General features: G+C 43.3%; 1 protein-coding gene across 2 annotated transcripts; it reads left to right on the forward strand.

Moving 5' to 3' along the window:
• Positions 1–1,434: 1,434 nt before the first annotated feature.
• Positions 1,435–13,253, forward strand: LOC118085718 (vitelline membrane outer layer protein 1-like). 2 transcript variants are annotated; one of them, XR_004692674.2, is made up of 4 exons: positions 1,435–1,738; positions 3,366–3,460; positions 6,723–7,108; positions 8,948–13,253. XR_004692674.2 is itself a non-coding variant. In XM_035116678.2 (3 exons), exons 1-3 carry the CDS (start codon positions 1,565–1,567, stop codon positions 7,015–7,017), a joined length of 564 nt encoding a protein of 187 aa, XP_034972569.2. In that variant the 5' UTR covers positions 1,435–1,564; the 3' UTR covers positions 7,018–7,345. The 2 variants fall into 2 exon arrangements, 1 of the variants encoding a protein (XP_034972569.2); XM_035116678.2 differs by lacking the exon at positions 8,948–13,253 and having other exon boundaries at positions 6,723–7,345.
• Positions 13,254–26,201: the final 12,948 nt, after the last annotated feature.

A 26,201-nucleotide genomic window follows, 5' to 3' on the forward strand; every position in this document is an offset into this window, starting at 1 on the left:
TTCCAACCGAGAACTGAAATTGTTTTGGTGGGTGGGGAAACATTGTTTAAATCCAAATTTAGAAAGTAAAATAGCTTGCATTGCCTGTGGGCCTGCTTTTAAAGATAGTTTGGGGGTGTCAGCTGGTACAGAGTGCATCTGCTTAGTTCCTGGTGGGCGGCAGGAGTAGCCGTACTGACTGTTGGAGGCAATATGCCTCTGAATAACACTTGCTGTGAATCACCAATGTGGAACCGCTGGTTTTTGGTTTTCCATAGGCATTTGGTTGGCCACTGTGAGAACAGGATGCCGGATGAGATGGCTGGTGGCCAGATCCAGCAAGACTCTTCTTATGTTAAAAGATCAGAGCATATAATACCTATACTGTATCAGCTCCATTGCTTACCTGTTCATTTCTCGACTCGCTATAAGATGCTGGAGATTACCTGTAAAGCAGCAAGTGGTTTGGGGCCAGGTTATTTGAAGTACCTCCTGCATCCAAATTTATATGCCCAGGCCTTGAGTTTAGCTTCTGAGGCCCTGCAGATGTGTCTGTCGTTCATATCTATTTGATTAGCCAGCCCAAGAACGTGTGTGTGTGTGTGTGTGTGTGTGTGTGTGTGTGTGTGTGTGTGTGTCTATGTAGGGCCCCCATACTTGTGAAATTTCATCATTAGGCAACTATCTAGTGACTCCAGGGATGTTTCCTATATATCTGTGGGAAGAAATCATAGGGCCACGGTTGAGGTCCTATGTTAAGGGTGAATCAGCTAAACACTGCCTGTTTAGTTCATCAGAGGATTCCCATCTAGTATTTAGAGAAAAATGTGGAGGCGCTATTCTGTCCAATTGCTTAGTGAGAAACAAGCCTGCTACTCACTTTCAGATTATTTAGCCAACGAGTAAAGTCCCAGATTTATGTTTGGGGTGGGGGTAGGAAGTACAAACCACAGAGACCACAAATCCCCCCTGTCCTATTCCTGGTTTCTGTCATTAACATATATTGTTAATTTTTATTTTGGGGATATTAACATGTGGCACACAAATCACCCACCTAGAACTATATGTTACCCCTCTTTCCACTGAAATTTTCTTTCTTTCTGGTGGTGCTCCCTTCCAACTCAGTGATTCCATGACCTGCAGCCTGGGAACTGTAGGTCGAATGGCTCATTATGGGGCCACCCTGCACCCCACCATGTATGATTCACAAATCTAGACTCAGCATTTAGTGACCTTTCTCCCTTCTTTCACATTTCCTGAATTCTCCTTGTTGCAGTTCCAAGGATGTGGATACAATACCCAAGTGTGTTGCGGGACATTGTAAAGATAGAGAAGAGGTTAAATTTTTGCAGGATTATTTCACCTTGGATGAGTTCCAGCAACTCTGAGAGGGTTTGGGGAATCCAACTCTTTTGTAAACTTCCTGGCCACTTGTTGACATGATGTGCATTTAATACCACATTCTGGTGGTATTGCCTGACATCTTACTGAGTTCTGGAAATAGCAGCACAGCTCAAAGTCCTGTGCTATACATTCCCAATTTTCTTTAACTTTCTGCACCTTGATTCAGAGCAGATTACTTTCCATGGATTTTACTGTCCCGGCTGTGGTCTTCTTGACCCTCTCCTGCTGCCTTGTGCCTGCAGAAGCCCGAAACTATAATTCTATCCTCACAGTGTCAAATGGAGGACCGTGGGGTATTTGGGGTGCAATCCAGTTTTGTCCAGCAGGATCTTATGCTCATGGCTTCTCACTGAAGGTAAGGTTTGCTCCTGAGATGTTGTCACATCCAGCTCTCTCTAAAGTTCTTTCCCTCCTTTCTTTCTAAATGCTTCCCAGAACATGGTTTTAGACCTCCGTGAGGAAGGGGCGGGGCATAGGCAATGGCTGTACTCTTAAGTCTGTTATTCTTCCCCTTTGTCTAAAAGGTGGAGAAGTGTTAAGGAACGATGGGCCAGATATCAGCAACCAGGTGATGGGCTTGTTTCATCTTCTCCTACCCTGAGGTTGATAAGGAGAGATTCTGTTCAATTCATTTCTTTACTGGGAAAGTATTCTAGCATGGTTTCTCTCTCTCTCTCTCTCTCTCTCTCTCTCTCTCTCTCTCTCTCTCTCTCTCTCTCTCTGTGTGTGTGTGTGTGTGTGTGTGTGTGTGTGTGTTTAGGGGTGCAAGTCCCCCTCAATGCCACAGGTTGTACTGTATTTAAGTGGTTGCATCCTGTTGGCTGTTGGGACCAGTGACCTTTGGGCCAGGTGTGGTCAATCAATCCCTTCCAACTGTCTCAGAAGGCAATATCTTTTGGAGGTACAGTACTGTATTTAGCTCAGCTTTACTCAGAGAAGTCTTATGCAATTAATAGACTTTAGTAGTGTTCATTAATGGGACAAATCTGTGTAAAGCTTAGTTGAATACCATCCCTATTTCCCCCCCCCCCCCCACTCCCAGTGATCTGTGCAGGGAATAAGAGCTTTTTCTCAATGGTAAGATTGTTTTCTTTCTGTGCTATGTGGTTAGAATGGGACTCCATGATATTATTGAATGCCACCCCAGTCTCTTAGTGGTGCAAGTTCCTAGGCACTTAGCTGGGGTTCATGTTTCCTTTTAGAATGAGACTGCTCCTCCTGCTCCGCTGGCACACATGGAGTAAAGAGCTCTATTAGCAGCCGCTCTTCACCTCCATCCTGCAGTTTGTGCTCCACTGAGGCACTTTTCTCCTGCATCCCATTTTCCACATCAGGTTCCCAGGGAGTAGAGAAAGTCATCATCAGCTCCTCAGGTAGCTGGCCTCACTGCTGCACTAACTGCTGCTGGAGCATTTACCTGACCTACTCCAGGGAAGTTGCTGTTCCTCCCTTCATTTTCGCATGGGCACACCTTCCTCACAGGTCCACCTCCAGGAAACACAAATCTCACCTTCTGACACCATTGTTGCATACCACCCCAGTTTCCAAGTGGTGCGAGATTCCAGGAGTTCCAAGTGCTTACCCAGGGTTCGGGTTTCCTTTTAGAATAAGGCACAGTGGAGACTGTGGTGTCTTTATGATATATGGTTTAATTTGCACATATATACAACCTGAGCCTACAATGGAGGGGTTTACAGCATTACCTACAAAAGGGTTTTGCTTCTTTCATAGCCACAGCCTTAGATTCAAACAGAAATCAAACATTATTCTCTGGCCCTCTGCTTGCTGCTTTTCTTCTACCTCACATCACCAAAAACTCTGCTCTAAAACCCAGACTTGTCTTTCTAACTATCTAAGAGTTGAAGGAGGGATGCAAACATTTGGTGTCTGGCATAGAGCCCCCTTTCCTTTGTTCTCTGAATGGGCCATCACCCAGATAATCACCTCATAAGGAAGCTAGCCTGGCATATTTTTCCCAATAGGTAGAGCCATTTCAAGGCCTTGGGGATGATACAGCCCTGAATGGAATCCGCCTCCACTGCACTGATGGATCAATAATTGAGTCTTCAGTTGGACCGTAAGTAGCTTTCTTGCTTTCATTTCTTCTTTGGTGTACAGTGGCACCTCGGGTTAAGAACTTAATTCGTTCTGGAGGTCCGTTCTTAACCTGAAACTGTTCTTAACCTGAGATACCACTTTAGCTAATGGGGCCTCCCGCTGCCGCTGTGCCACTGCCACATGATTTCTGTTCTCATCCTGAAGCAAAGTTCTTAACCCGAGGTACTATTTCTGGGTTAGCAGAGTCTGTAACCTGAAGCGTCTGTAACCTGAAGCGTCTGTAACCTGAGGTACCACTGTAATTGTTTGGAAGGCGGGAGGGGCTGACATGAAATTATCTATGCTGGATTAAATCAGTACCACCAAAAGGAGGATGGATGGCGGCTAACAGATTGAAATTGAATCCTGACAAGACAGAAGTACTGTTTGTGGGGGACAGGAGGCGGGCGGGTGTGGAGGACTCTCTGGTCCTGAATGGGGTAACTGTGCCCCTGAAAGACCAGATGCGCAGCCTGGGAGTCATTTTAGACTCACAGCTGTCCATGGAGGCACAGGTCAACTCCGTGTCCAGGGCAGATGTTTATCAGCTCCATCTGGTACGCAGGCTGAGTCCCTACCTGCCCACTGACTGTCTCTCCAGAGTGGTGCATGCTCTAGTTATCTCTTGCTTGGACTACTGCAATGCGCTCTACGTGGGGCTACCTTTGAAGGTGACCCGGAAATTACAACTAATCCAGAATGCGGCAGCTAGACTGGTGACTGGGAGCGGCCGCCGAGATCACATAACACTGGTCCTAAAAGACCTACATTGGCTCCCAGTACGTTTCCGAGCACAATTCAAAGTGTTGGTGTTGACCTTTAAAGCCCTAAACGGCCTCGGTCCGGTATACCTGAAGGAGCGTCTCCACCCCCATCGTTCTGCCCGGACACTGAGGTCTAGCTCCAAGGGCCTTCTGGCGGTTCCCTCATTACGAGAAGCCAAGTTACAGGGAACCAGGCAGAGGGCCTTCTCGGTAGTGGCACCCACCCTGTGGAATGCCCTCCCACTAGAGGTCAAAGAGAACAATTACCAGACCTTTAGAAGGCATCTCAAGGCAGCCCTGTTTAGGGAAGCTTTTAATGTTTGATGGATTTCTGTATTTTAGAATTTCTGTTTTTTTGGAAGCCGCCCAGAGTGGCTGGGGGACCCCGGCCAGATGGGCGGGGTATAAATAATAAATTATTATTATTATTATTAAAGGTAAACATCAGGATTCATACTGCCTGTTCCAAACTCTCAAGTGGTACAAACTGTAGCATTTTCCTGGTTTCAAACACTACTTTGCAAGACCCCAGAATTCATGGCAAATCCAGCCTGAGGGGTTGGCACTGTTGGATACTTGCTGAGGCCTGTACTCCAGTAGAGGACCCTGTACCAACCTCTGGCTCTTCCTTGCTTAGCTCCTCCTCCTCCTTGCATGTTCGCTTATCCTCTCTGAGCAAGTGAGTAGTGCAAGGAGGAAGGAGGAAGAGCAGATTCTGCTCTTCCTGCCCTCTTCATTTGCCATATGTGTTGGACTCAGAGAAGAAGGCAAATGAAGGGACAGTGATGACACTTAAGGAGGGAAACATTAAGGCAGAGCTTTCCAAACTGTGTGTCACAACACATTGGTGTATCAGCTGCTGTGTGCAGGTGTGTCGTGCGATCGCTCCCCACACTCCTCCATAAAAAGTTTGGAAAGCTCTCTATTAAGGGCATCTTACTCAAGGCCAAGTCTGGACTTGGCTCTGCCTCATGGAAGCCGAGAAACAAATAGAGACAGACTCCAGATCTGTTCAAGAGAACCAGGATGTTCTTAGAAAACACTATATTACTGTCTGGGATTAAATAACTGGAAGGACTAAGTAAAGTTATTTTTTTGGGAGTTGCCATTGAGATCAGTGAGACTTACTTCCAGGTAAAGTGTTTGTAGGATTGCAGCCCAAGTCAGTAATTGTTTTTCCTTACAGGACCACTAATTATTAAAGTACTAGCCCACCTTTCCTCCCAAAGAAGTACTTTGTTTTAAAAGCACTATTAAAACAAAACATATTTGAAATATTTGAAAACAATCTTAAACTATCTAAAGCCTACCCCCATTCCCTGTACCCAGGCATATGCTGCCCTAGTTGTTGGTGTTTGTATGTTTTCTTCTTGACAGCAGGGATGGGGGATCATAATCCGATATCCCACATTACAACCTCTGAAAGATACTGGTTGTTTTGCTTCAGGAGAGTTCTCTACCTCAAAAGAAGTTGATCCATGAAATTCACTCTCGACTCCGAGTATATTTCACCTAGTAAACTGATCTATGTGCCCAGTCATCTCTCTCCTTTTCCAGTACAGTGGTACCCCGGTTTACAACCACAATTGGTTCCGGAAGTCTGTACTTAACCTGAAGCGTACTTAACCTGAAATGAACTTTCCCATTGAACATAATGGAAAGTGGATTAATCCGTTCCAGACGGTCCGCGGAGTACTTAAACTGAAGCGTACTTAACCTGAAGCGAACTTTCCCATTGAACGTAATGGAAAGTGGATTAATCCGTTCCAGACAGGTCCGTGGAGTACTCAACCTGAAGTGTACTTAACCCGAGGTATGAGTGTAATTGGTTCTGGAAGTCTGTACTTAAACTGAAGCGTACTTAACCTGAAGCGAACTTTCCCATTGAAAGTCCTCCCCCCACCCTGTGAATATACATAAGGGTCTGGTTACTTCTGTTTCAGTGTATATGAAGAAGTGTGCATGCACACGAAAGCTCATACCAAAATAAAAACTTATTTGGTCTTTAAGGTGCTACTGTAGGAATTTTTTTATTTTGTTTCCCATTGAAAGTAATGGAAAGTGAATTAATCCGTTCCAGATGGGTCCGTGGTGTTTGTAAACCGAGGTGGTTGTAAACCGAGGCGGTTGTAAACCGAGGTGTGACTGTAAATATAAAATTTTGCTAGATCATTCTACCAAGCAAGATTGATTGTAAATGAAACATCAAAATGATATCAAACAGTTTCATAGACTTACTAACTCTACCTAATTCTGGGTTCCTGGCCCTGGACTACTGCCTTCACTGGGAGGGGAGAGTGTTGGGGTAGGAAGGAGGGGCAGAGGCAGGTACATTGCGGACATTTGAAGGCAGCAATGGAAAGGCCTTTGAGGCTTTTGGAGCATCCTCTTGGAATGCTCACAAGTGCTTGGTCCCGTTTGGAGCAAGCAGAGGGATCCTTGTGCATTTCTAATTAATATTAGTATCTTCTTTGACAGGTGGGGATCCTGGAACGAAATTAAATACTGTCCCCGAGGCAATCTGGTCTCTTTCTCTCTGAGAGTGGAAGGACATCAAGGCGAAGGCGATGATACAGCAGCCAACAACATCCAGTTCACCTGCCAAGATGGAACTATACTGTCAGGCCAGGGACTTGCCTGGGGTAGATTTGGCTCTTGGAGCAGTCGCTGCTATTCTGGTTCTGTCTGTGGGATCCAGACAAAGGTGCAGGTTTACCAAGGCGAGAGCGATGACACAGCACTTAATGATGCGGAGCTCTTCTGCTGTCGCTGAACCCTATGGTGTCTCCACATCATACAGTGTTACTCTGCTACTTTTCAGTTGTCATGGATGTTAACCACAATTAAATATCAGCTTGACAATGGTGCGTGTCTATTTTGAAATGAATTACTTAACTCTGCACCTATCACTTCCCAATGAGAGGCAATGGAAAATATTAAATAAGGGGCACAGCTATGCAGGTGTTGATAGTGTTGGGGAGGCACTATTCTGTCAATTTGCTTAGTAAGAAACCAGCCTGCTACCAACATTCCGTATTGTCAGCCAATGAGTGAAGTTACAGATTGATGTTTAGGGGTGGGGTGGGGTGTGGGGAGAAGTGCGAGCCACAAAGATAATAAACCAGGCATAGGCAAACTCAGCCCTCCAGATGTTTTGGGACTACAATTCCCATCATCCCTAACTAACAGGACCAGTGGTCAGGGATGATGATAATAATGATAATGATGATGATGATAATAATAATAATAATAATAATAATAATAATAATAATAATAAATTATTTATACCCCGCCCATCTGGCCAGGTTCCCCCAGCCACTCTGGGCGGCTTCCAACAAAATATTAAAAAACAGAAATCCAGCAAACATTAAAAGCTTTCCTAAACAGGGCTGCCTTGAGATGCCTTCTAAAGTTCTGGTGGTAGTTGTTCTCTTTGACCTCTGGTGGGAGGGCATTCCACAGGGCGGGTGCCACTACCGAGAAGGCCCTCTGCCTGGTTCCCTGTAACATGGCTTCTCATAGCGAGGGAACCGCCAGAAGGCCCTCGGCGCTGGACCTCAGTGTCCGGGCAGAACGATGGGGGAGGAGACGCTCCTTCAGGTATACTGGACCGAGGCCGTTTAGGGCTTTAAAGGTCAGCACCAACACTTTGAATTGTGCTCGGAAACGTACTGGGAGCCAATGTAGGTCTTTCAGGACCGGTGTTATGTGGTCTCGGTGGCCGCTCCCAGTCACCAGTCTAGCTGCCGCATTCTGGGTTAGTTGTAGTTTCCGGGTCACCTTCAAAGGTAGCCCCACGTAGAGTGCATTGCAGTAGTCCAAGCGAGAGATAACTAGAGCATGCACCACTCTGGCGAGTCAGTCTGCAGGCAGGTAGGGTCTCAGCCTGCGTACCAGATGGAGCTGATAAGCAGCTGCCCTGGACACAGAATTGACCTGCGCCTCCATGGACAGCTGTGAGTCCAAAATGCCTCCCAGGCTGCGCACCTGGTCCTTCATAGGCACAGTTATCCCATTCAGGACCAGGGAGTCCTCCACATCTGCCCGCCTCCTGTCCCCCACAAACAGTACTTCTGTCTTGTTGGGATTATCCCTGTGGAATGCCCTCCCACCAGAGGTCAAAGAGAATAACCATTACCAGACCTTTAGAAAGCATCTCAAGGCAGCCCTGTTTAGGGAAGCTTTTAATGTTTGATGGATTTCTGTATTTTAATATTCTGTTGGAAGCCACCCAGAGTGGCTGGGGAAACCCGGCCAGATGGGCAGGGTATAAATAATAAATTATTATTATTATTATTATTATTATTATTATTATTATTATTATTATTATATGTGAGTTCTAAGCTTGCCTGCTGTCCACATGTGGTCCTTTTGGCACTAGGTAAACATCTTTTTATTGACACACCTGCTTTAAGGTTCCTTCTTTGGGTGCCCCCACCAAGTGAAGTGTGATGGGTGGAAAGAGTCTTTTTGGTTGTGGCATCCTGGTTATTTAATGCCTTGCCCAGCTAAGTTTATCTGGGTGGCCCCAATACTATAATCCTTTTGGCATTAAGTGAAGACCTTTCCATTTCCCCAGGTGTTTTACGTTTTTAAGATATTTCAGTGCTTTTGGGCTGCTTGGTATGGTTTGCTGCTGTGATTTCTAACGGCGATTATTTGTTTCCGATAATTATTGAACAATATATGAATGTTGTCAATAGGATAAAGAAACACAAGCATTCATGCTTCCTCAAAGGGACTGGTTGCATTCCATTGGTTACAACAGGCTCAGAGCCAAATTCAGGCAAAACGAAGGACAACTGGTACAGGAGATCCTCTTCTCAGGGATGTACTAGGTACTGTACCTTATTGCAAGTACCTCAGTAGTTTATCATTTATTAAGTAGCATAAGGCTGCTCTAGTTTTGGATTTTAAATAGATCTCAAGATGTTCTTTCTTAAATACCAAGGTGTACTTTTCTTTTGAGTGGCTTATCTTCTTTTCTTCCAAAGGAAGCAAATGAGAAAAGGGAAATGTGTGCTTTTCCTTCACAAGACCCATGAATTTATTCAAAGGGTGATTGTTGCTTAAACACACTGTTGCTTATTACAGTCTACACTTATTTATGTTTCTTGCAGACACATGTGCCAGAAATCCAAAGGCCAATCAAGTCACTGGCATAGCTGCCAAGTTTTCCCTTTTCTCGCGAGGAAGCCTATTCAGCATAATGGAAAATCCCTTAAAAAAAGGGATAACTTGGCAGCTATGGGATGGAAAGCAAGAGGGAAGTAACCGATTGCATTATGTACAAAAGAATGAAAAGGGAAAGGGTAGAGTGCCAAAGTACGCTCTAAGGCTAATTGGTTTTGGAGGAAACAAACAAACAAACAAACAAAAACTCCTTCCAGTAGCACCTTAGAGACCAACTAAGTTTGTCAAAGGTATGAGCTTTCGTGTGCATGCACACTTCTTCAGATACCTGGTTTTGGAGGCACATACTCAAGGCAACCAGTGTTGGGGATGGGGAAGTCATAGAAACTCTATAGTCTCCCTCTGCTCTGCTCAGCTATGGATAGTGAAAGCTGAACCTGCCCATACCAGTTTCTCACTATTTCAGTCTTAAGCTAATTCTTCACACTTCAGTATCAATTTGCATTTCTTTCTTTCTTTCTTTCTTTCTTTCTTTCTTCACAAGAAAATTCACCAGCATTTCAGTACATTTTTCTCCCAATATACACACGTAAATTTTCGCATGTAATGTCGCCTAATACAGGCATCTCTGCAGCGCAATTTCCCTTAATATAATGTGTTTCTGCATTGTATTTTCACAAATATATGCATTTTTATTCATACTCACCCCAATATATGCTTTTCTTTACATCTTACTTGCCTGGAGAACTGTAGTGCAAAATTCAGAGAAGCACAAATTTCAAAGGATGGCTGTGTTTTTGTTCTAGTGAAGTTTCAGAAACTCAATCAGGCAAGTTCATTTTATTGGAAAAGAAAGGGAATCAAAAAGAGTTCACAGATCACGTAATTAAAAAATCATTGTATCAAATCTGGAATGAATTTAAGGGGTGGGTAGAACCTCAGAGCGCTTGGTGGGCGTTCCCGGCAGAGATGATGGCAGTGGGGAACTGTACAAAGTCAGAGAAATGGCCAACCTACCGGGAGCTATTAATAAGAGAAAATGACCAATGGATTCTAAAATCTTTTGAGGAGATCAAGGGGCACTGTTCAAGCTGGCTACATTACGGGCAGATCCAAAGCATTTTTAAAGTACATAAAGAGATTGGCTTCCCAACAAAAAAGTCTAAATTACAAGAATTGATAATAGAGAATGATAAAAAACCATTGGGGAAGATGTATAAATTCTTATTAGAGCTGGAATTAAAAGACGAATTAACTAAAAATGTCATGATAAAATGGGCTGCAGATATTGGGAAAACGATCACAATAAATCAATGGGAGAAACTGTGGAAAGTGGATTCGAACTTTACAGCTTGTATGACAATAAGAGAAAACATACTAAAAATGTTCCACAGATGGTATGTAACACCGGAAAGAATAGCAAAATTTTATAAGTTAGGCGAAGGAAAATGCTGGAAATGCCAAAAGAAAATTTGAAGCTTTTACCATTGCTGGTGGACATGCCCAAAGGTAGCAGATTTCTGGAATAAAATATATGACAAAATGAAAATAATGCTGAAATGTACATTTGAAAAAAGCCCTGAAATATTTTTGTTGAGTTTAATCCCACCGAATATACCAAAAATTAGAGTGAATATTTTATTATATGCATGCGCAGCAGCCAGGATCCAAATTGCAATGAAATGGAAAGGAGATTCGTTACCAACGGTTCAAGAGTGGCAGGAAAGATTAATAGAATATTTGAAAATGGCGAAACTAACGGCTATAATAAGAAATGTACCCAGGCAAAAAAATTATGGAAGATTGGAAATATGTGCAAGATTATTTGGAGAAAGAAAATCTAGGAAATAATATAGTGATGTGCTTAGAGTAATAGCTATAAGAGGAGAAAATGGTACCATACATTTAATAATGGTAAGATTTATATTTGGGTAATGTAGGAGAAACAGCAAAGGGAAAAGACTTCACATAGGGAAGCGTGTTGTAAATAATAGGAAGTAATTTTTTTCCCCTTTTCTTTCTTTCTGCTTTTTTCTTTCTTATATTTTTCCTCTTTTATTTCCCCCTTTTTAGGATATATTTTTTTGAGTATACGCATATGTATTTTTGTGTTCATGTATGAATGCGCTCTTCTTTTATATATTTTCTTTGACCTTTTATTGTATCTTTGAATCCTGTATTTTAAAAATTTTCTGAATAAAGAACTAAAAAAAAATCAGGCAAGTTCACCTTTAAATGCAAACTGAATTGAATTTCTCCCCTATCCCTAGCAATGGGGCAGCCAAGCATGGCAGTTGCTGCTCAGGAGGATGACTCCCACATTTCCCTTCCCTTCCCAGCCCTATGCTCGCTGCCCCGCCTACATTCATATTTTACTGCTTAGCTCAAGGCACCTCCCATTCTGACAACTGCATAGGGCTCCTATCAGCAGCTTGGCAAGGTTAGAGGGAAGTGGTGGAAGGATTGTGACATGGGATTAGACCAGTGACCAAACTTGAATGAGGTACAAAGGTGGTGGAGGACCCACCTGAATTGTTCTTGGGGTAAGTGTTTTTAGGTGGGGAGGCGAGCCTCAAAATGCGGGGAGGCACTTTTCACACTATTTTTCCAGCAGTATCTTAATGTGCTACCCCTGTTTTCAGTGACCCATCCTCTTCCTTGAGTTACCCTCCAATGAGTTACCCTCCAACATTCCTCTGATGAAAACTGGAACCCATGTCTTTAGGTGTTGCGCTTCTGTGGAAGCCAGCTGACCCGTGTGGCAGCAAGGCAGCAAGTCTTTTGGTGCCATGCTCTTGCTGGAGCAGGTGACTTGCATGAGAACTCAGCACTACTGCAAGTGTCAAACACTGGATACAAGTGCCACCTCCTCCCTCCCTGGGCACGGCGGTGGCGGTGGTCAGGGGAAATGGGATATTCCAGGATGAAATCAGAAGCCGGGATAGCTTCTGTAATTCCAGGATATCCTGGGAAAATTGGGACACTTGAAAGGTATGTATTCATCACCTTTTGAAGGTGATGATAAATTGGGCAATAGATATTGGAAGACCAATTTTAATAAATCAGTGGGAGAAATTATGGAAATTAGACACACAATTTACAGCTTGCATGACAATTAGAGAAAATATCTTTAAAATGTTTCATAGATGGTATGTAACCCCGGAAAGGATTGCCAAATTTTATAGATAAATTTTATAGATGGTAAATGTTGGAAATGCCAGGAAAAAACGGGGTCCTTCTATCATTGCTGGTGGATGTGTCCAAGGGTGGCAAAATTCTGGAATGAGATATACGAAAAATTAAAAAAGATGATGAAATGTACATTTGAAAAAAAGCCCGAAATATTCCCCTTAAGTATGGTCCCAACAGATATCCCAAAAGACAGAATTAACATTTTATTATACGCCTGTGCGGCAGCAAGGATATTAATTGCTTCAAATTGGAAGGAAGAAAAGTTACCAACAATACAAGAATGGCAGGAGAAATTGGTAGAATACTTAAAAATGGCGAAACTAATGGCAATAGTAAGAAATGTACCTAGGCGTAAAATAATAGAAGAATGGAAGTATGTACAAGACTATCTGGGAAAAGAAAACATAGAAAGTAATTTAGTAACGTGTTTAGATTAAAGATATAAAAGGAGAGGAGGAATGTACAGACAAATAGAAAGGAATGTAAACAAAGGAACAGAGAGATATAGCAGGGAAAGTGACTAGGAGAAGGGAAGCGTGTTGTAAATAGTAGGAAGGAATTTTATTTTCTTTGGCTTCTGTTTCCCACCCCCTCTATTTTCCTATTTATGTTTTTGCTTTTTGTACCTGATTTTTCTGTTTTTCTTGTTCTTATTTTTCTTTTTTTCTTTCATTTTTTTCTTTATGTAAGCCAATTGTATGATTTTGTATTTATCAGTTATATTATGTTGAATGAGTGGATTTGATATATATGATTTATATGATTTTGTGATTTTGTATACATTTTTAAAGATTAATAAAGTATTTTTAATTTTTTTTAAAAAAGAAAGGTATGTATTCAGAGTGAGGGCAATGCTGACCTGCAGATCTCTAACGGCAGAGCCACATGGCTTGATATGCAAGAATGGTTGTAATTCAAAGATAGATACCCTGGACAAGGGCTGCTTCCCATATCTCTCCACTGTCAGCTTTCAGTAAGTCCCATAGTTGACCGATTGGGATCAGGAGCTCCTTGGTTTGGGTGACAGCACCGAAATGCTTTACCACAGCAAAGAGTTTAATGTTCAATCTGTTCTTGATAATAATAATAATAATAATAATAATAATAATAATAATAATAATAATAATAAAAAATTATTTATACCCCGCCCATCTGGCTGGGTTTCCGCAGCCACTCTGGGCGGCTTCCAACAGAAAAATAAAACACAGTAATCTATTAAACATTAAAAGCCTCCCTGAACAGGGCTGCCTTCAGATGTCTTCTAAAAGCCTGGTAGTTGTTTTCCTCTTTGACATCTGTTGGGAAGGCGTTCCACAGGGCAGGCGCCACCACCGAGAAGGCCCTCTGCCTAGTTCCCTGCAACTTGGCTTCTCACAACGAGGGAGCCGCCAGAAGGCCCTCGGTGCTGGACCTCAGTGTCCGGGCAGAATGATGGAGGTGGAGACGCTCTTTAGATATGTACAAAGGCTCAGCTTAACTTAACAAAGAAACTGGTTTGTTAATCACTTCAGCAATCTCTTCTACTATAAACTCCCATCTTAGACATACACAATCACAGGCTTGGTTGAGATCCAAAGACTTCATCCAAACCATGGGTAGGCAAACTAAGGCCCGGGGGCTGGATCCAGCCCAATTGCCTTCTAAATCCAGCCCACGGATCAGCATGTTTTTACATGAGTAGAATGTGTCCTTTTATTTTAAATGCATCTCTGGGTTATTTGTGGGGCATAGGAATTCGTTCATTTCCCCCCCCCCAAAAAATATAGTCCGACCCCCCACGAGGTCTGAGGAACAGTGGACCGCCCCCCTGCTGAAAAAGTTTGCTGGAACTTTTTGACTACAAGTATAGAAGCTCCAAGAAGTCTTAACAGCTCCTTGTAGGTCTACATTTGAAAAAGTGACACCGCTGTTATCTTACCTTCCAAGTTCCGGACTGCAGAATCCAGGACCGGCAGCCATTTGACACCGGAAGTTGCGTCGATGTAACTTCCGGTGTCACTTTGCACTTCTATGGGCACCAAAAATGGCCGCCACTGGCTTCGAAAGTCGCTTGTACGCATGTCAGGAAGTGCGCCGACGCAACTTCCGGTGTTGCTCCGCCCATCTATGGGCACCAAAAATGGGCGCCGCCAACATCAGAAGTCATGTCTATGCACTTCCGGACATGTGTAGATGCGACTTTTGAAGCTGGCAGCGACCATTTTTGGTGCCCATAGAAGGGCGAATCGGAAAGAAAAAAATGGCCGCTGGCAGGAGAAAATAACGGAGAAAAACAGGAGATGAAGTGATACGGGGGACCACCGGGAAAAGGTAAGTTAAAAAGGGGTTTTCCCGGGGAAAACGGGAGACTTGGCAGCTATGTGTTATACTTTAATGTTTGAAAAAATCATGAGAAATCCAGTCTGGGGAAAGAACAATAATAACTTTTTAAAAAATCCCAGCTGAGAAAAAAATTGTCTGGATCCTCCCTAAAAAGGGAGTCAATGAAGAATGGCAACTCCAAACTAATCTGGTGGCAGCAGCCCACGTCAAGCCTGGATTATTGCTGCTGCTTTAACAGCAAATTTCATTAGCCACCAGCCAGCAGATAGCATTCTCCCCTGCCTGCTTCTTAAATGTCTTCATGCCATGCTATGGGATTTTCCCAGGGGCATTCTGGGAGGAAAAATGGCGGCTGTGAATTTTGTGTCCACCACTAAAGAGGGAAGGGAGAAGGGAAAATAAGACAAAAAGAATTACCATAACTGTTAACAGTAAGGCCTCAGGGAACATTTCTTACCATTTTGAAGCCTCAACCCCCTGAAACAGGGAACCCATATTTTCAGAGTCTGCTACTGTTTGTGGGTGTGTGGGGGTGTTAAACCAAGGAGCAATTATGGCTGGGCCCTAGTTTGGCACTTCAATATTACATCTCCTACAAACAGAGGAAACCTCCCGAATAATATAGAGACATACTGTAGGAACAGGCCCACAGGGATTCCGTTTTAGATTAGCCCACAGAGTTGTTGCATTTCTCATAATGCTGACTAATCTGGGTTGTATTGAACTGTCTGCAGGTTGTCTATGCCAGCCGATAGAAAGGCGGATTCCTTTTTTTAAATCAAATATTTTATTCATTTTCAATAACAATCTTCTAATTATTAACAAATCAAATCAATCCAAATTACAATAATAACAATAACACCAATTATATCTTCCAATTATAATTTTTTTGGGAGGACTTCCCATGTTCCCATGTCTAGAGATAATCATCCTCATTCTTGTCTCTGCATTTTCGGCAATTTTTTCAAATTCAAAACTAATATTGTCCATCCTTATTCTCAATCTGATCGGTCATTTCTGTGGCTCACATCTTCTGTAGCAAAGTTTTTATATTGTTAACCCACAGGAGGCTCTTTTTATTCATCTTGTTCTCTGTCCAATTATTTTGGTGTTCAGTCCTTTTATCTCTCCTTTGTTCATCAAGTTCTCATTAAAGGCACTGGGCTTCATTCCAAAAGTAAAGTTTATAAATGGCAAGTCAACAAGTTCTCTCTGATGTCTCTTAATGAGCTGATGTCTGTATATGTCTGTATATAATGCTGTACTGTGGGGCAAGCATCCTGGCTGTGTACTATGTGGAAATTATTTAAATTCTTCCAAGAACAAAAGGACCCCCCCAATGCTCCTCCAGGCCCTGAAAGAGCTGACAGGGATCCAGCGCTCTCTGTTCTTCTGCCCACAATTTCTGTCCACAATCATGTATAAAAACAATCCATACAAGCAGATGTATTTTAGAACGAAGCACACCTCAAGTCCCAAGAAGCTCTTTTCCATAAGGGCTCCTTTTTTTGTAACTGCGCCATAATAATCACCATTTTGCTTCCATCTTCTACCCGGGCTGCCATATCTGATCTTATTTTGCCAGCCCTGATTCTGCCCCTGCCACAGCTGTACCTATTTATCTACTTATCTACAGAGCAACGGGAGCTCACCTTGTTGCGTGGATTCAAACTGCCGACCTTCCGATCAGCAAGCCGAAGAGGCTCAGTGGTTTAGACCATGGTTTTATTACAATCCAGTCATATATACATAGTTTCTTAGTTAAATAAGAAGGATTGCACTAAAATGCTCACAGATCTTTCACAACACCTTTAAAAAATAATTAAAAACTGACATGGGAATGTGGAGAACTTAAAGACTGGAAAAAAAATAAGAAATGGAGAGAAACCAGTACCGACAGGTTTACTTACCTCTACTTATTCCCAGGTAAATAACTTCAGACTCAGGCTTCACAGTGCTAGTTCTGTATTGGTCTATGTTCACAATGCAGCAGAACCCCAACCATTGTTAAATTATAGAAGCAAACAGAGACAGATAAAGAGACTCAGTATAAAATGCAAATTACAAAGGAGGCAGAATTCCATCTAGAGAATGGGAAATGCCAATGCAAATGGAGACTAAATACCTGCAATAGGGAACCAATATGGATAGTTTTGTGTTTGTGTTTTGTGTTTGTCTATCTAATCAAATAGGCCAGAAGTTACTCCTCACCCCCAGAAGGCTACATGTGTGTGCATGCAGGGGAATGTTATAACGACTGAGTAGGCTATGAATTTTGCTCTAATTTGGAATCATTTCTTCAGAAGAGAGATCTGTAAGTTTATGTTTCTGACAAAGGGCAGTGTATGAACTTTAATTTTGACCTTGCCCTTGTTGTCTTTTCTTTTTACAGGCTTGGAACATGGAGTGAGATTGAGAAGTGCAAAAGAGGCAACCTGGTGTCCTTTTCTTTGAATGTGGAACCACCGCAAGGGATACTTGATGATACAGCAGCCAATAACATTCATTTCATGTGTCATGATGGGTCTGCACTAAAGGGCATGTCCCCAACCTGGGGGGAATTTTGGCCCCTGGAGCAGCAACTGCACTACAGGCTTCATATGTGGCATCCAAACAAAGGTGGAGGATAACCAAAGCAGTTACGATATGACAGCACTTAATGATGTACAGATGTTCTGTTGTGACTGATCTGCCACCCTGCTGCAAAGCCCTCTTCCACTGGCAGTAGAGGATGACAGGGTGCAGTGGTAGTGCTTACTTGACCTCCTGAAAGCTGAACTGCTGCTTGCTGGAAGGGAGAGGGGTGTAGGGGTCTGTACATTTATAAAAAGGATGCATGGAAGACCCTGGGATAAAGACTGATTGAGCAGGATATTCCTGGATTAAAGAATTCAGTGAGTAGGGTGTTCTCAGTCCAAACCAGGTTTCTGACACGTATCTGATACACAGATCTACAGGCCTTGCTACATGTGGTAAACAAGCACATTGCAAGTTAGTGTAAATTGAGTTAGCCATTTGGCTGAAAACATTTGGTTCAATAGATCTGGGTAAAAGGACATCTGTTAATCTTCTTTCTTTCCCTGCTTGCCTTTGAAAAGCTGATAAACCTGTTTTCTGCCAGGGATTCCTGGGGCTCTTTCCTGTCTTTAGTTGTAGTCTCTTTGAAGTCCAGGAAGTCTTTTTAGCATCTTGGTGTTAGTTCCAGATCTTCCCAACAGTATCAGATTCAAGGTGGGAGGAAACCTGGGAGGGGTTTTAGAACTTTGGATGAATTCTATTGGATGATTTGAATCTTTGTAACCTTTTGATATTGTAATAAAAAGATCTGGCGAAGGGAAAGAGAGACGCACTTTCCCTCCCAGAGATTTGCTGGTTGAATCTCTGTGTCCTATGTCTTTGTTTTCCATGTGGTATTGCCACAGAGGGGCAAGGCATTGGGGAGCTTGGTGTGGTGCAAACACACTGGCAGAGCCAATCTAGTACTCCTGCCAATGTGTTTGCTCTGTGCCGACTGCTTCTCTTTCTGTCCTTCCTTGTAAGTAGCAGTGACTCATCTGTTGGAAGGGTCACTAATCCCCACCCCCCGAATCAGATAAAGGGATTGTATTTAGACAGAATATAGCATGATTTTGGAAATCTCTGGGGTTTCTTTCAATTTTCAACTGCTGCAAGCATATTTGGACCACTCTTTTAAAACAACAACAACAACAACAACACAAGCTTACGTATAGTGAAGTAGTCATGCACCAGATCATAAAAAAGCTAAGTGATTCTCTTGTTTCAATTAAGTCTTAAAATATTGCACACGCTAACCCTCATGTTACGTTTGGGGAAAATGTTTGGTTAATTCTCTGTGTCATTTGATACTTTGTTACAGTTCACTTTTTGTTGTTATATTAAAACTCAGTGAAAATATTATAAAAAAGACATTCACCAGACAAATTTATTGAAAGGTAAATTCATTCATGAGTTCCAGAAAAACGTCTACTTCTGCTTCATTGACTATGCAAAAGCCTTTGACTGTGTCGACCACAGCAAACTATGGCGAGTTCTTAAAGAAATGGGAGTGCCTGATCACCTCATCTGTCTCCTGAGAAATCTCTATGTGGGACAAGAAGCTACAGTTAGAACTGGATATGGAACAACTGATTGGTTCAAAATTGGGAAAGGAGTACGACAAGGTTGTATATTGTCTCCCTGCTTATTTAACTTATATGCAGAATTCATCATGCGAAAGGCTGGACTAGATGAATCCCAAGCCGGAATTAAGATTGCCGGAAGAAATATCAACAACCTCAGATATGCAGATGACACAACCTTGATGGCAGAAAGTGAGGAGGAATTAAAGAACCTTTTAATGAGGGTGAAAGAGGAGAGCGCAAAATATGGTCTGAAGCTCAACATCAAAAAAACCAAGATCATGGCCACTGGTCCCATCACCTCCTGGCAAATAGAAGGGGAAGAAATGGAGGCAGTGAGAGATTTTACTTTCTTGGGCTCCTTGATCACTGCAGATGGTGACAGCAGTCACGAAATTAAAAGACGCCTGCTTCTTGGGAGAAAAGCAATGACAAACCTAGACAGCATCTTAAAAAGCAGAGACATCACCTTGCCGACAAAGGTCCGTATAGTTAAAGCTATGGTTTTCCCAGTAGTGATATATGGAAGTGAGAGCTGGACCATAAAGAAGGCTGATCGCCGAATAATTGATGCTTTTGAATTATGGTGCTGGAGGAGACTCTTGAGAGTCCCATGGACTGCTAGAAGATCAAACCTATCCATTCTTAAGGAAATCAGCCCTGAGTGCTCCCTGGAAGGACAGATCGTGAAGCTGAGGCTCCAATACTTTGGCCACCTCATGAGAAGAGAAGAATCCTTGGAAAAGACCTTGATGCTGGGAAAGATGGAGGGCACAAGGAGAAGGGGACGACAGAGGACAAGATGGTTGGACAGTGTTCTCGAAGCTACGAACATGAGTTTGACCAAACTGCGGGAGGCAGTGCAAGACAGGAGTGCCTGGCGTGCTATGGTCCATGGGGTCACGAAGAGTCGGACACGACTAAACGACTAAACAACAACAAATTCATTCATAAATGAAGTTCATTTATGAATCACCGGAATACCAAATTTTGTGACAACATAAACTATATATGTTATTTTCTCTTACAAAATTCCTTTTGATTATTTCTCTCATACACACAAACACACGAGAGACATCTTTCTATAATACATTCGTTGACTGCCTGTTCAGTTCTTTCACTGTTAAAAAAGAAATAAAATATTTAACTGAAGCATACGTTTATCTCTTAGACATCCTAGGGAGTGAATGTAGGTCTGTGGACTGTAACAAGTGTTTCTTGTAAAAATAAAAATCTGTCTTGGGACTTGTCCTCATTTGAGCCGCAACTCACTTGGAACCCACGTTTTATCGCTTTGAATTTGCCCTTGTTAGTCCACACAGTCAGGTATTTGGAGCTGGCAACCCAGTCAGTGAATGTGTGTCTGTGTTGTCAACCATTTCCATTGTTTTTAGGTCCCTCTGAGTTTTTGTGTTCCCGCCTCTACATCCGTTAAGGTTAAAAAGGCAGCACAGCTCTTTTTGCCCTCACATCTCCCTATCTCCATGACCCTCCCTTAAAAATTTTTTTGCTGAACAAATTTGTGCACATAAGTCATTTAGGAATAGTGAGAATAATAATAGAATCATAGACGAATAGAGTTGGAAAGGACTATGAGAGTCATCTAGTCCCACCCCCATGCAATGCATGATGTAGTGCTCAAACCCATGACCCTCAGATTAAGAGTCTCATGCTCTCCTCTACGCCAGGCATGTACAACATGTCAATCATGAGCCCCCAGTTGACCCCGGGGTTGTTTCTGGCCAATCACAGGGCCTTTCTCTGCAACCTCAGATGCAGCAGCTCAGGTGCAGGAGGCGGGCTTAGCGTAGTTTTCCCTGATAGGGAAGGGGGTGGCTGCTGGAGACGGAGGGAGGCACGAGGAGGAGCCGCGTGGGAAGGCTCCCTTTGACAGGGAGGGAGGGGGCATGCACTATCGGGATCCACATCAGCTGCATGGCTCCCATTGACCGGGGAGAGGGGAGAGTGATCGTACGCTGGTTTGGGGGTGGGGGTAGGAAAAGCTTTGCATGGGATAGCTCTGCAGCCCCAACTGGTTTGAGGTGAGAGCGAGAGCGAGAGCGCTGCTGGGGGGGGGGAGAGGGCTGCTTTGGGTGGAGAGAGAAAGGGCTGGCTTGGGGGGGGGCAGGAGGAGAGAGAGACAGATAGGTGCCAGCCCACCCTGCATCCATCCCTGCCCCCTTGGGGGAAGCAGCCAGTACTCGCCTGCGCACCCTGCACCCTTCTCTGGGTGGTAAATCACTGCCTGTTTTTGATAACGGATCATAGAGCAGCAAGTTGCCAAATCCTGTTTTAATGCAAAGTGCACGGTATTGGTCTTTGGCACTGACATTATGTCCTCACCCTTCCGATAGCCCTCCCCCCTCCCACAGGTAAATGGGTTCTGGTTGTGGAGGCACTTCCTAAAAGGCTACTGATAATGGGGGTAAAATAGGGACAGGACAAAGAAGATTTCATAGCCTTCCCAATGCTCTGCTTTGTGATGGCTCAGAGGAGGTGTTGCTCAGGACAGAGAGTTCCTACACTTCCTTGTCCTGCCCCCTTTAAATCCCCTGCTCACATTCATATTTCATCACTCGGCTTAAGGAAGCTCTTATTCTGCCTGGCAGCTGAGAGACAGTAAGTAGAACTACATTGCTCTGCTCTAAGAAGTTTGACAAGGGAAGACAAGGGTTACAACATGGCCACAATTACAGAGGCCTGATCAGTAGTCAGTAACCAGTAACCAGTGGGATCCAGTCAAGCATTTGTGTTAGTGGTATTTGGCCCTAGTTTTTGTGAAAAGTGTACCCCGCTTTTCACAAAAGATTTCAGGGTATTTAATGATGCATTCGTTTGGAAGTGTTGCAAATGTATGGCAGCATTCCCCAACCTTATGACCTCTAGATGTTCTGGACTACAATTCCCATCAGCTGGAACCACCACCATGTCTGCTGGCTGGGGATGATGGGAGTTGCAGTCCAGAGCACATGGATTTTGCCAGGGTGGGGAAGGTTGGCCTAAGGGGCACTGCAAGGCTATGCCCTTTCCATGTAAAAAATTGTAGATCAGTGTTGCAGCATCTGCTGTGCATGCAGGAGGTCCCAGATGTATCATCCAGCATCTCCAAGTAGGGCTGGGAAGTCCCCTGTCTGAAACTTTGGAGAGTAGCTCTAGTGTAGACAGAACTAAGCTAGATAACCAATGGCCTGGCTTAGAATAAGGCAATTCTCTGTGTTCCTAGAACGAAGCCCCTGCAAAAGTGTATATCTGTGATGTTGGAGGCACTTAGTCCAAGCTGAATAGGTTTTTTTTTGTAGGCAAAAATGGCTATTATAAAGAGCTTTGAAGAAGAAATATATCTACTCCCTCTGTGTTGTCTTATCCCTCTCCCACCAACATCAGCAGAATACTGGTGCCTGTAGAAGCTCACTGGTATCTCCCACCGTGCCCTGCAAAGCCATGGGAAAGAGGACCAGTTCATCCCTTAGGAGCAGTTTCCAACTGTTCTTCAAACTGGTGCTCTGGTGTGGAATTAATAATTCTGTGAGTTTGCTATAATAAATCCCAAGATGCTTAAGGATGGGTTGGCTACAGGGTACCTCTTCCCTGTAGAGTTGGTGGGAAGGTCATTGGCTCTGCTAGGAGCCTAAGGCATTAGGCAGAGACAGAAGTAAGGAAAACTCACCCACCTTCAGTTAGGCACAAGTCTTTAGGCTTATGCACACATTACTCTGAGGAGAGGTGTATCCTTTCTCTACACTTATACAAGTGCTTGTGTGAAAGAGTGTACACTGATTGATTTGTACATCTCAGCTATGGTATCTGAAGAAGTGTGCATGCACACGAAAGCTCATACCAATGGCAAACTTAGTTGGTCTCTAAGGTGCTACTGGAAGGAATTTTTCTATTTTGTTTCAACGGCAGACCAACATGGCTACCTACCTGTAACAGGTACACAGAATTACACTTACAGGAATGCACTGAGGGGACACTGAGAGAATTGTGATGATGGCAAGTAGCAGAGTAGAGTCTCCTTTCAATTCTATTTAAATGTTACACCTGTCTTCACCCTAAATGATTTTACCTTATTGAGCTGTTTGGGGCTGATTCGAAGTATGTATTTGTTTCAAGTTAAATGACAATTTGTGATTCCTTCCCTGGGTGTGGCAATTTCTCCCTTCTGTCTTACACCTGAGACTCGTGTGTGTGTGTGTGTGTGTGTGTGTGTGTGTGTGTAATCCCTTAAGAAAGAGAGAAACAGAAATTGGAGGAGGAGTTGTAACAGGAAGACCAAATTGCCAAGACATAGGAAATATAGGAAATACAACAACTTAGTTGTTGAATGCCTTGCGACTCGAATGTTTTGGCTCCCGAACGCCGCAAACCTGGAAATGAGTGTTCTGGTTTGCAAACATTCTTTGGAACCCAAACGTCTGACGGGGCTTCCATGGCTTCCGATTGAGTGCAAGAAGCCCCTGCAGCCAATCAGAAGCCGTGTCTTGCTTTTTAACATTTTCAGAAGTTGAACGTGCTTTTGGAATGGATTCTGTTCAAGAACCAAGGTATGGCTGCACATTTTGGCAAGGGTGAAGGGTGGGTAAGAAATGCACATTTTGGTTAGTTAGAAATCAAAAGGTGTAGTCAGAAAAGCCATCAACTGATTTTGACTACATCAACCAAACGTAATCACACTTCCCTCCAGAGGAAAATGCAAATTTGGGACCAGAGGAAAGAGAGCCACTATTCCTAAGGAAGGAATAAATTCTCAAGGCTGTTATTCATGCACTAAGTTTTTGCAGCTAAATCTGGTGCCGATCACTTTCCATGGACCTCCCTGTCAGCGCTGTGGTCTTCCTCGTCCTCTCCTACCATTTCTGTGATGCACAAGACAGAAAACATAATGCAGTCCTCACTGTGTCCAATGGAGGGAAGGATGGTATATGGGGAAAACCTGAATTCTGTCCCAAGGGATATGCAAATGGATTCCAAATGAAGGTAAATGCCTATCTATATTCTCAATTTTGACACCCTGATGCTAAAGCGTGGTCACCATTTTATATAGACATATGAATACACATATAGACATATGAAAAGCACACACAAACACAAACATCACAGAACCCATGCAGGGTCCCAGAAACACCAAGATATACTATATATATTGAACTATATACAGTTCAATTTAGTAATTACTGAATCCCAGGGGTGCCAACAAGATTTTCTGGGCCCAACACACAGTATATAGATGGGTCCTCTGAGGACAGATTTTCTTTAAATTTGAATAAGCTTTGTGTAGTATGCAGATATTGTCCTCTTTTGAGGGTGGAGTAGAGTGCCCCAAAATGAATCAGTGACCACAAATATAATAAAATGTCTCACAGACAGAATACAAACAGGTAAAGCTTTACCCCATCATTGTACTTCCATACTAGAGAAGGCATAACCTGCTGGATTTCTGCCTGTGACACAGCTGGGAAGAAAGGCACAAATACCCTACTTTCCCTCAAGGCTAACCCTAAACCAAAGCAAGGGCTGCAATATTGTACCCATGTATTTGGGAGTAAGCCCCATTAAACAAAGAAAGACTTCTGAATAGACCATTATACCATGATATTAAGTTAATTATACAGTGAATTCTTCAGACATGCCTAAGCTCCTTTGCAAAGTACAGTTGCTGCTGTGCTGTGTGTGGAGGGGATTATTTCACATCCGCTCGCAATCATCCTGCAGTGGGAACTGCAGAAAAATAACTTCCAGGGAGTACCCGATTTCAGATGAACCAACCACAATAAAGATGGGGGGAAAGGGAAAAAACAGTGGAGATTCCAAGAACCAGATAAAGAGGCAGAAGCAGGAGAGGAAAAGAACAGCTCTAGACCTCCAGAGTCTCTTCTCACCTGGCGTCCAAACAGCTCATGCAACAATGACAACTTTGAGCTGTTAAAGGAGGGGATTGGTTAGGCAGAAGGAACTGCCTGTCACAGAGTCTAGATGACCAATGGTCTAGATGACCAAATGGTCTGACATATTAAACCTACGGGACGGATTTTCTCCTTTCTCTTAAATAATAATGAGACATAAGAACAGGCCGGTGTGGGTTTCATTCTGAGAGCTGTTACATTTCTCATCGCGTTTGCTCATCTGGATTGCACCGAACTGGATGCAGGTTGTCTATGCCGGCAAATAGCAGGGGCAGATTTTGCGGGGCGTGTCTGGTTTGGTTGCAGTTGGGTGCAGAGTTCTGGGGGTGCCTCAGAGTGTGCCACAACTATTATTTAGAATGGAAGTCAGGAAGCAGAGGAGCGCCAAATTTTGGCATTGTACAGGGCACTACTGAAATTTGAGACCCCAAGGTCTGCCACTGCTCAATAGAATGGCTGATTCCCCACCCCTCATTTGTTCATCTCCACCCTACTGATGGAAAGGTTTTTGTCCTTTGAGGTGAATGTAAATCCTCGTCTATGTACAGTACCTGTGGGCAATTGTGTGCGCATGACTTGAGCTAGTACTGCTCATTGCTGATCTAGCTACGTCATTGGAAGCCCTTGCACATAGAAATTTGCACTGAAAACATGTTGTTTTGCTCACACATAAATGTTGCCAGTACTGCAGATGCAGATTGCAGCACCAGTCTCCCCCCCCTGTTCTCCACCAGTATTTCAGAGATGTAGATGATGCCTATAAAGATGATTTCACTCTGAAGGGCATCCGTCTCCACTGCACTGACGGCAAAACAGTAGAGTCTAAAAGTGGAAGGTGAGTAGCTTTTTGCTTATTTATTTCTAGGGATGGAAGCAAAATTCAAATTGGTTCACATTTGAAGGTGAACCTCTTCTATACATCCTTTCTGAAATAAAGCTTTTTGCTCTAAATCGGAATTATATTTCTGGAGAGATTTTAAAAATAAAAATCCATTGACAAAGTTGTGGTATATAAATTTCTATTTAGACATTGCTATCCTTGTCCTTTTCTTTACAGGATCGGGGAATGGGCAGCAAAGGTTCAGAAATGCCCCAAAGGCAACATGGTGTCCTTTTCTTTGACTACTGAAAGAGAACTAGCGCTAATTCCTAATGCAGTCATTAACCTCGAGGTCCTCTGCAGTGGTGGGGATAAATTGAAGAAAGATATCTTTAGGCCTACCAAGGAAGAGGGCCAAATGAGCAAGCGCTGCCCTAGTGGCTTCATA

Source organism: Zootoca vivipara, chromosome 4 (genome assembly GCF_963506605.1).
Source record: "Zootoca vivipara chromosome 4, rZooViv1.1, whole genome shotgun sequence".
In the NCBI taxonomy this organism is placed as follows: Eukaryota; Metazoa; Chordata; class Lepidosauria; order Squamata; family Lacertidae; genus Zootoca; species Zootoca vivipara.

Excerpts from the sequence above, each read along its gene's own strand:
- LOC118085718 (XM_035116678.2), top strand. The coding sequence starts at position 1,565 with ATGGATTTTACTGTCCCGGCTGTGGTCTTCTTGACCCTCTCCTGCTGC. Across the intron at positions 1,739-3,365 it reads CTCATGGCTTCTCACTGAAG|GTAGAGCCATTTCAAGGCCT; the intron begins GTAAGGTTTGCT and ends TTTTCCCAATAG. Across the intron at positions 3,461-6,722 it reads ATTGAGTCTTCAGTTGGACC|GTGGGGATCCTGGAACGAAA; the intron begins GTAAGTAGCTTT and ends CTTCTTTGACAG.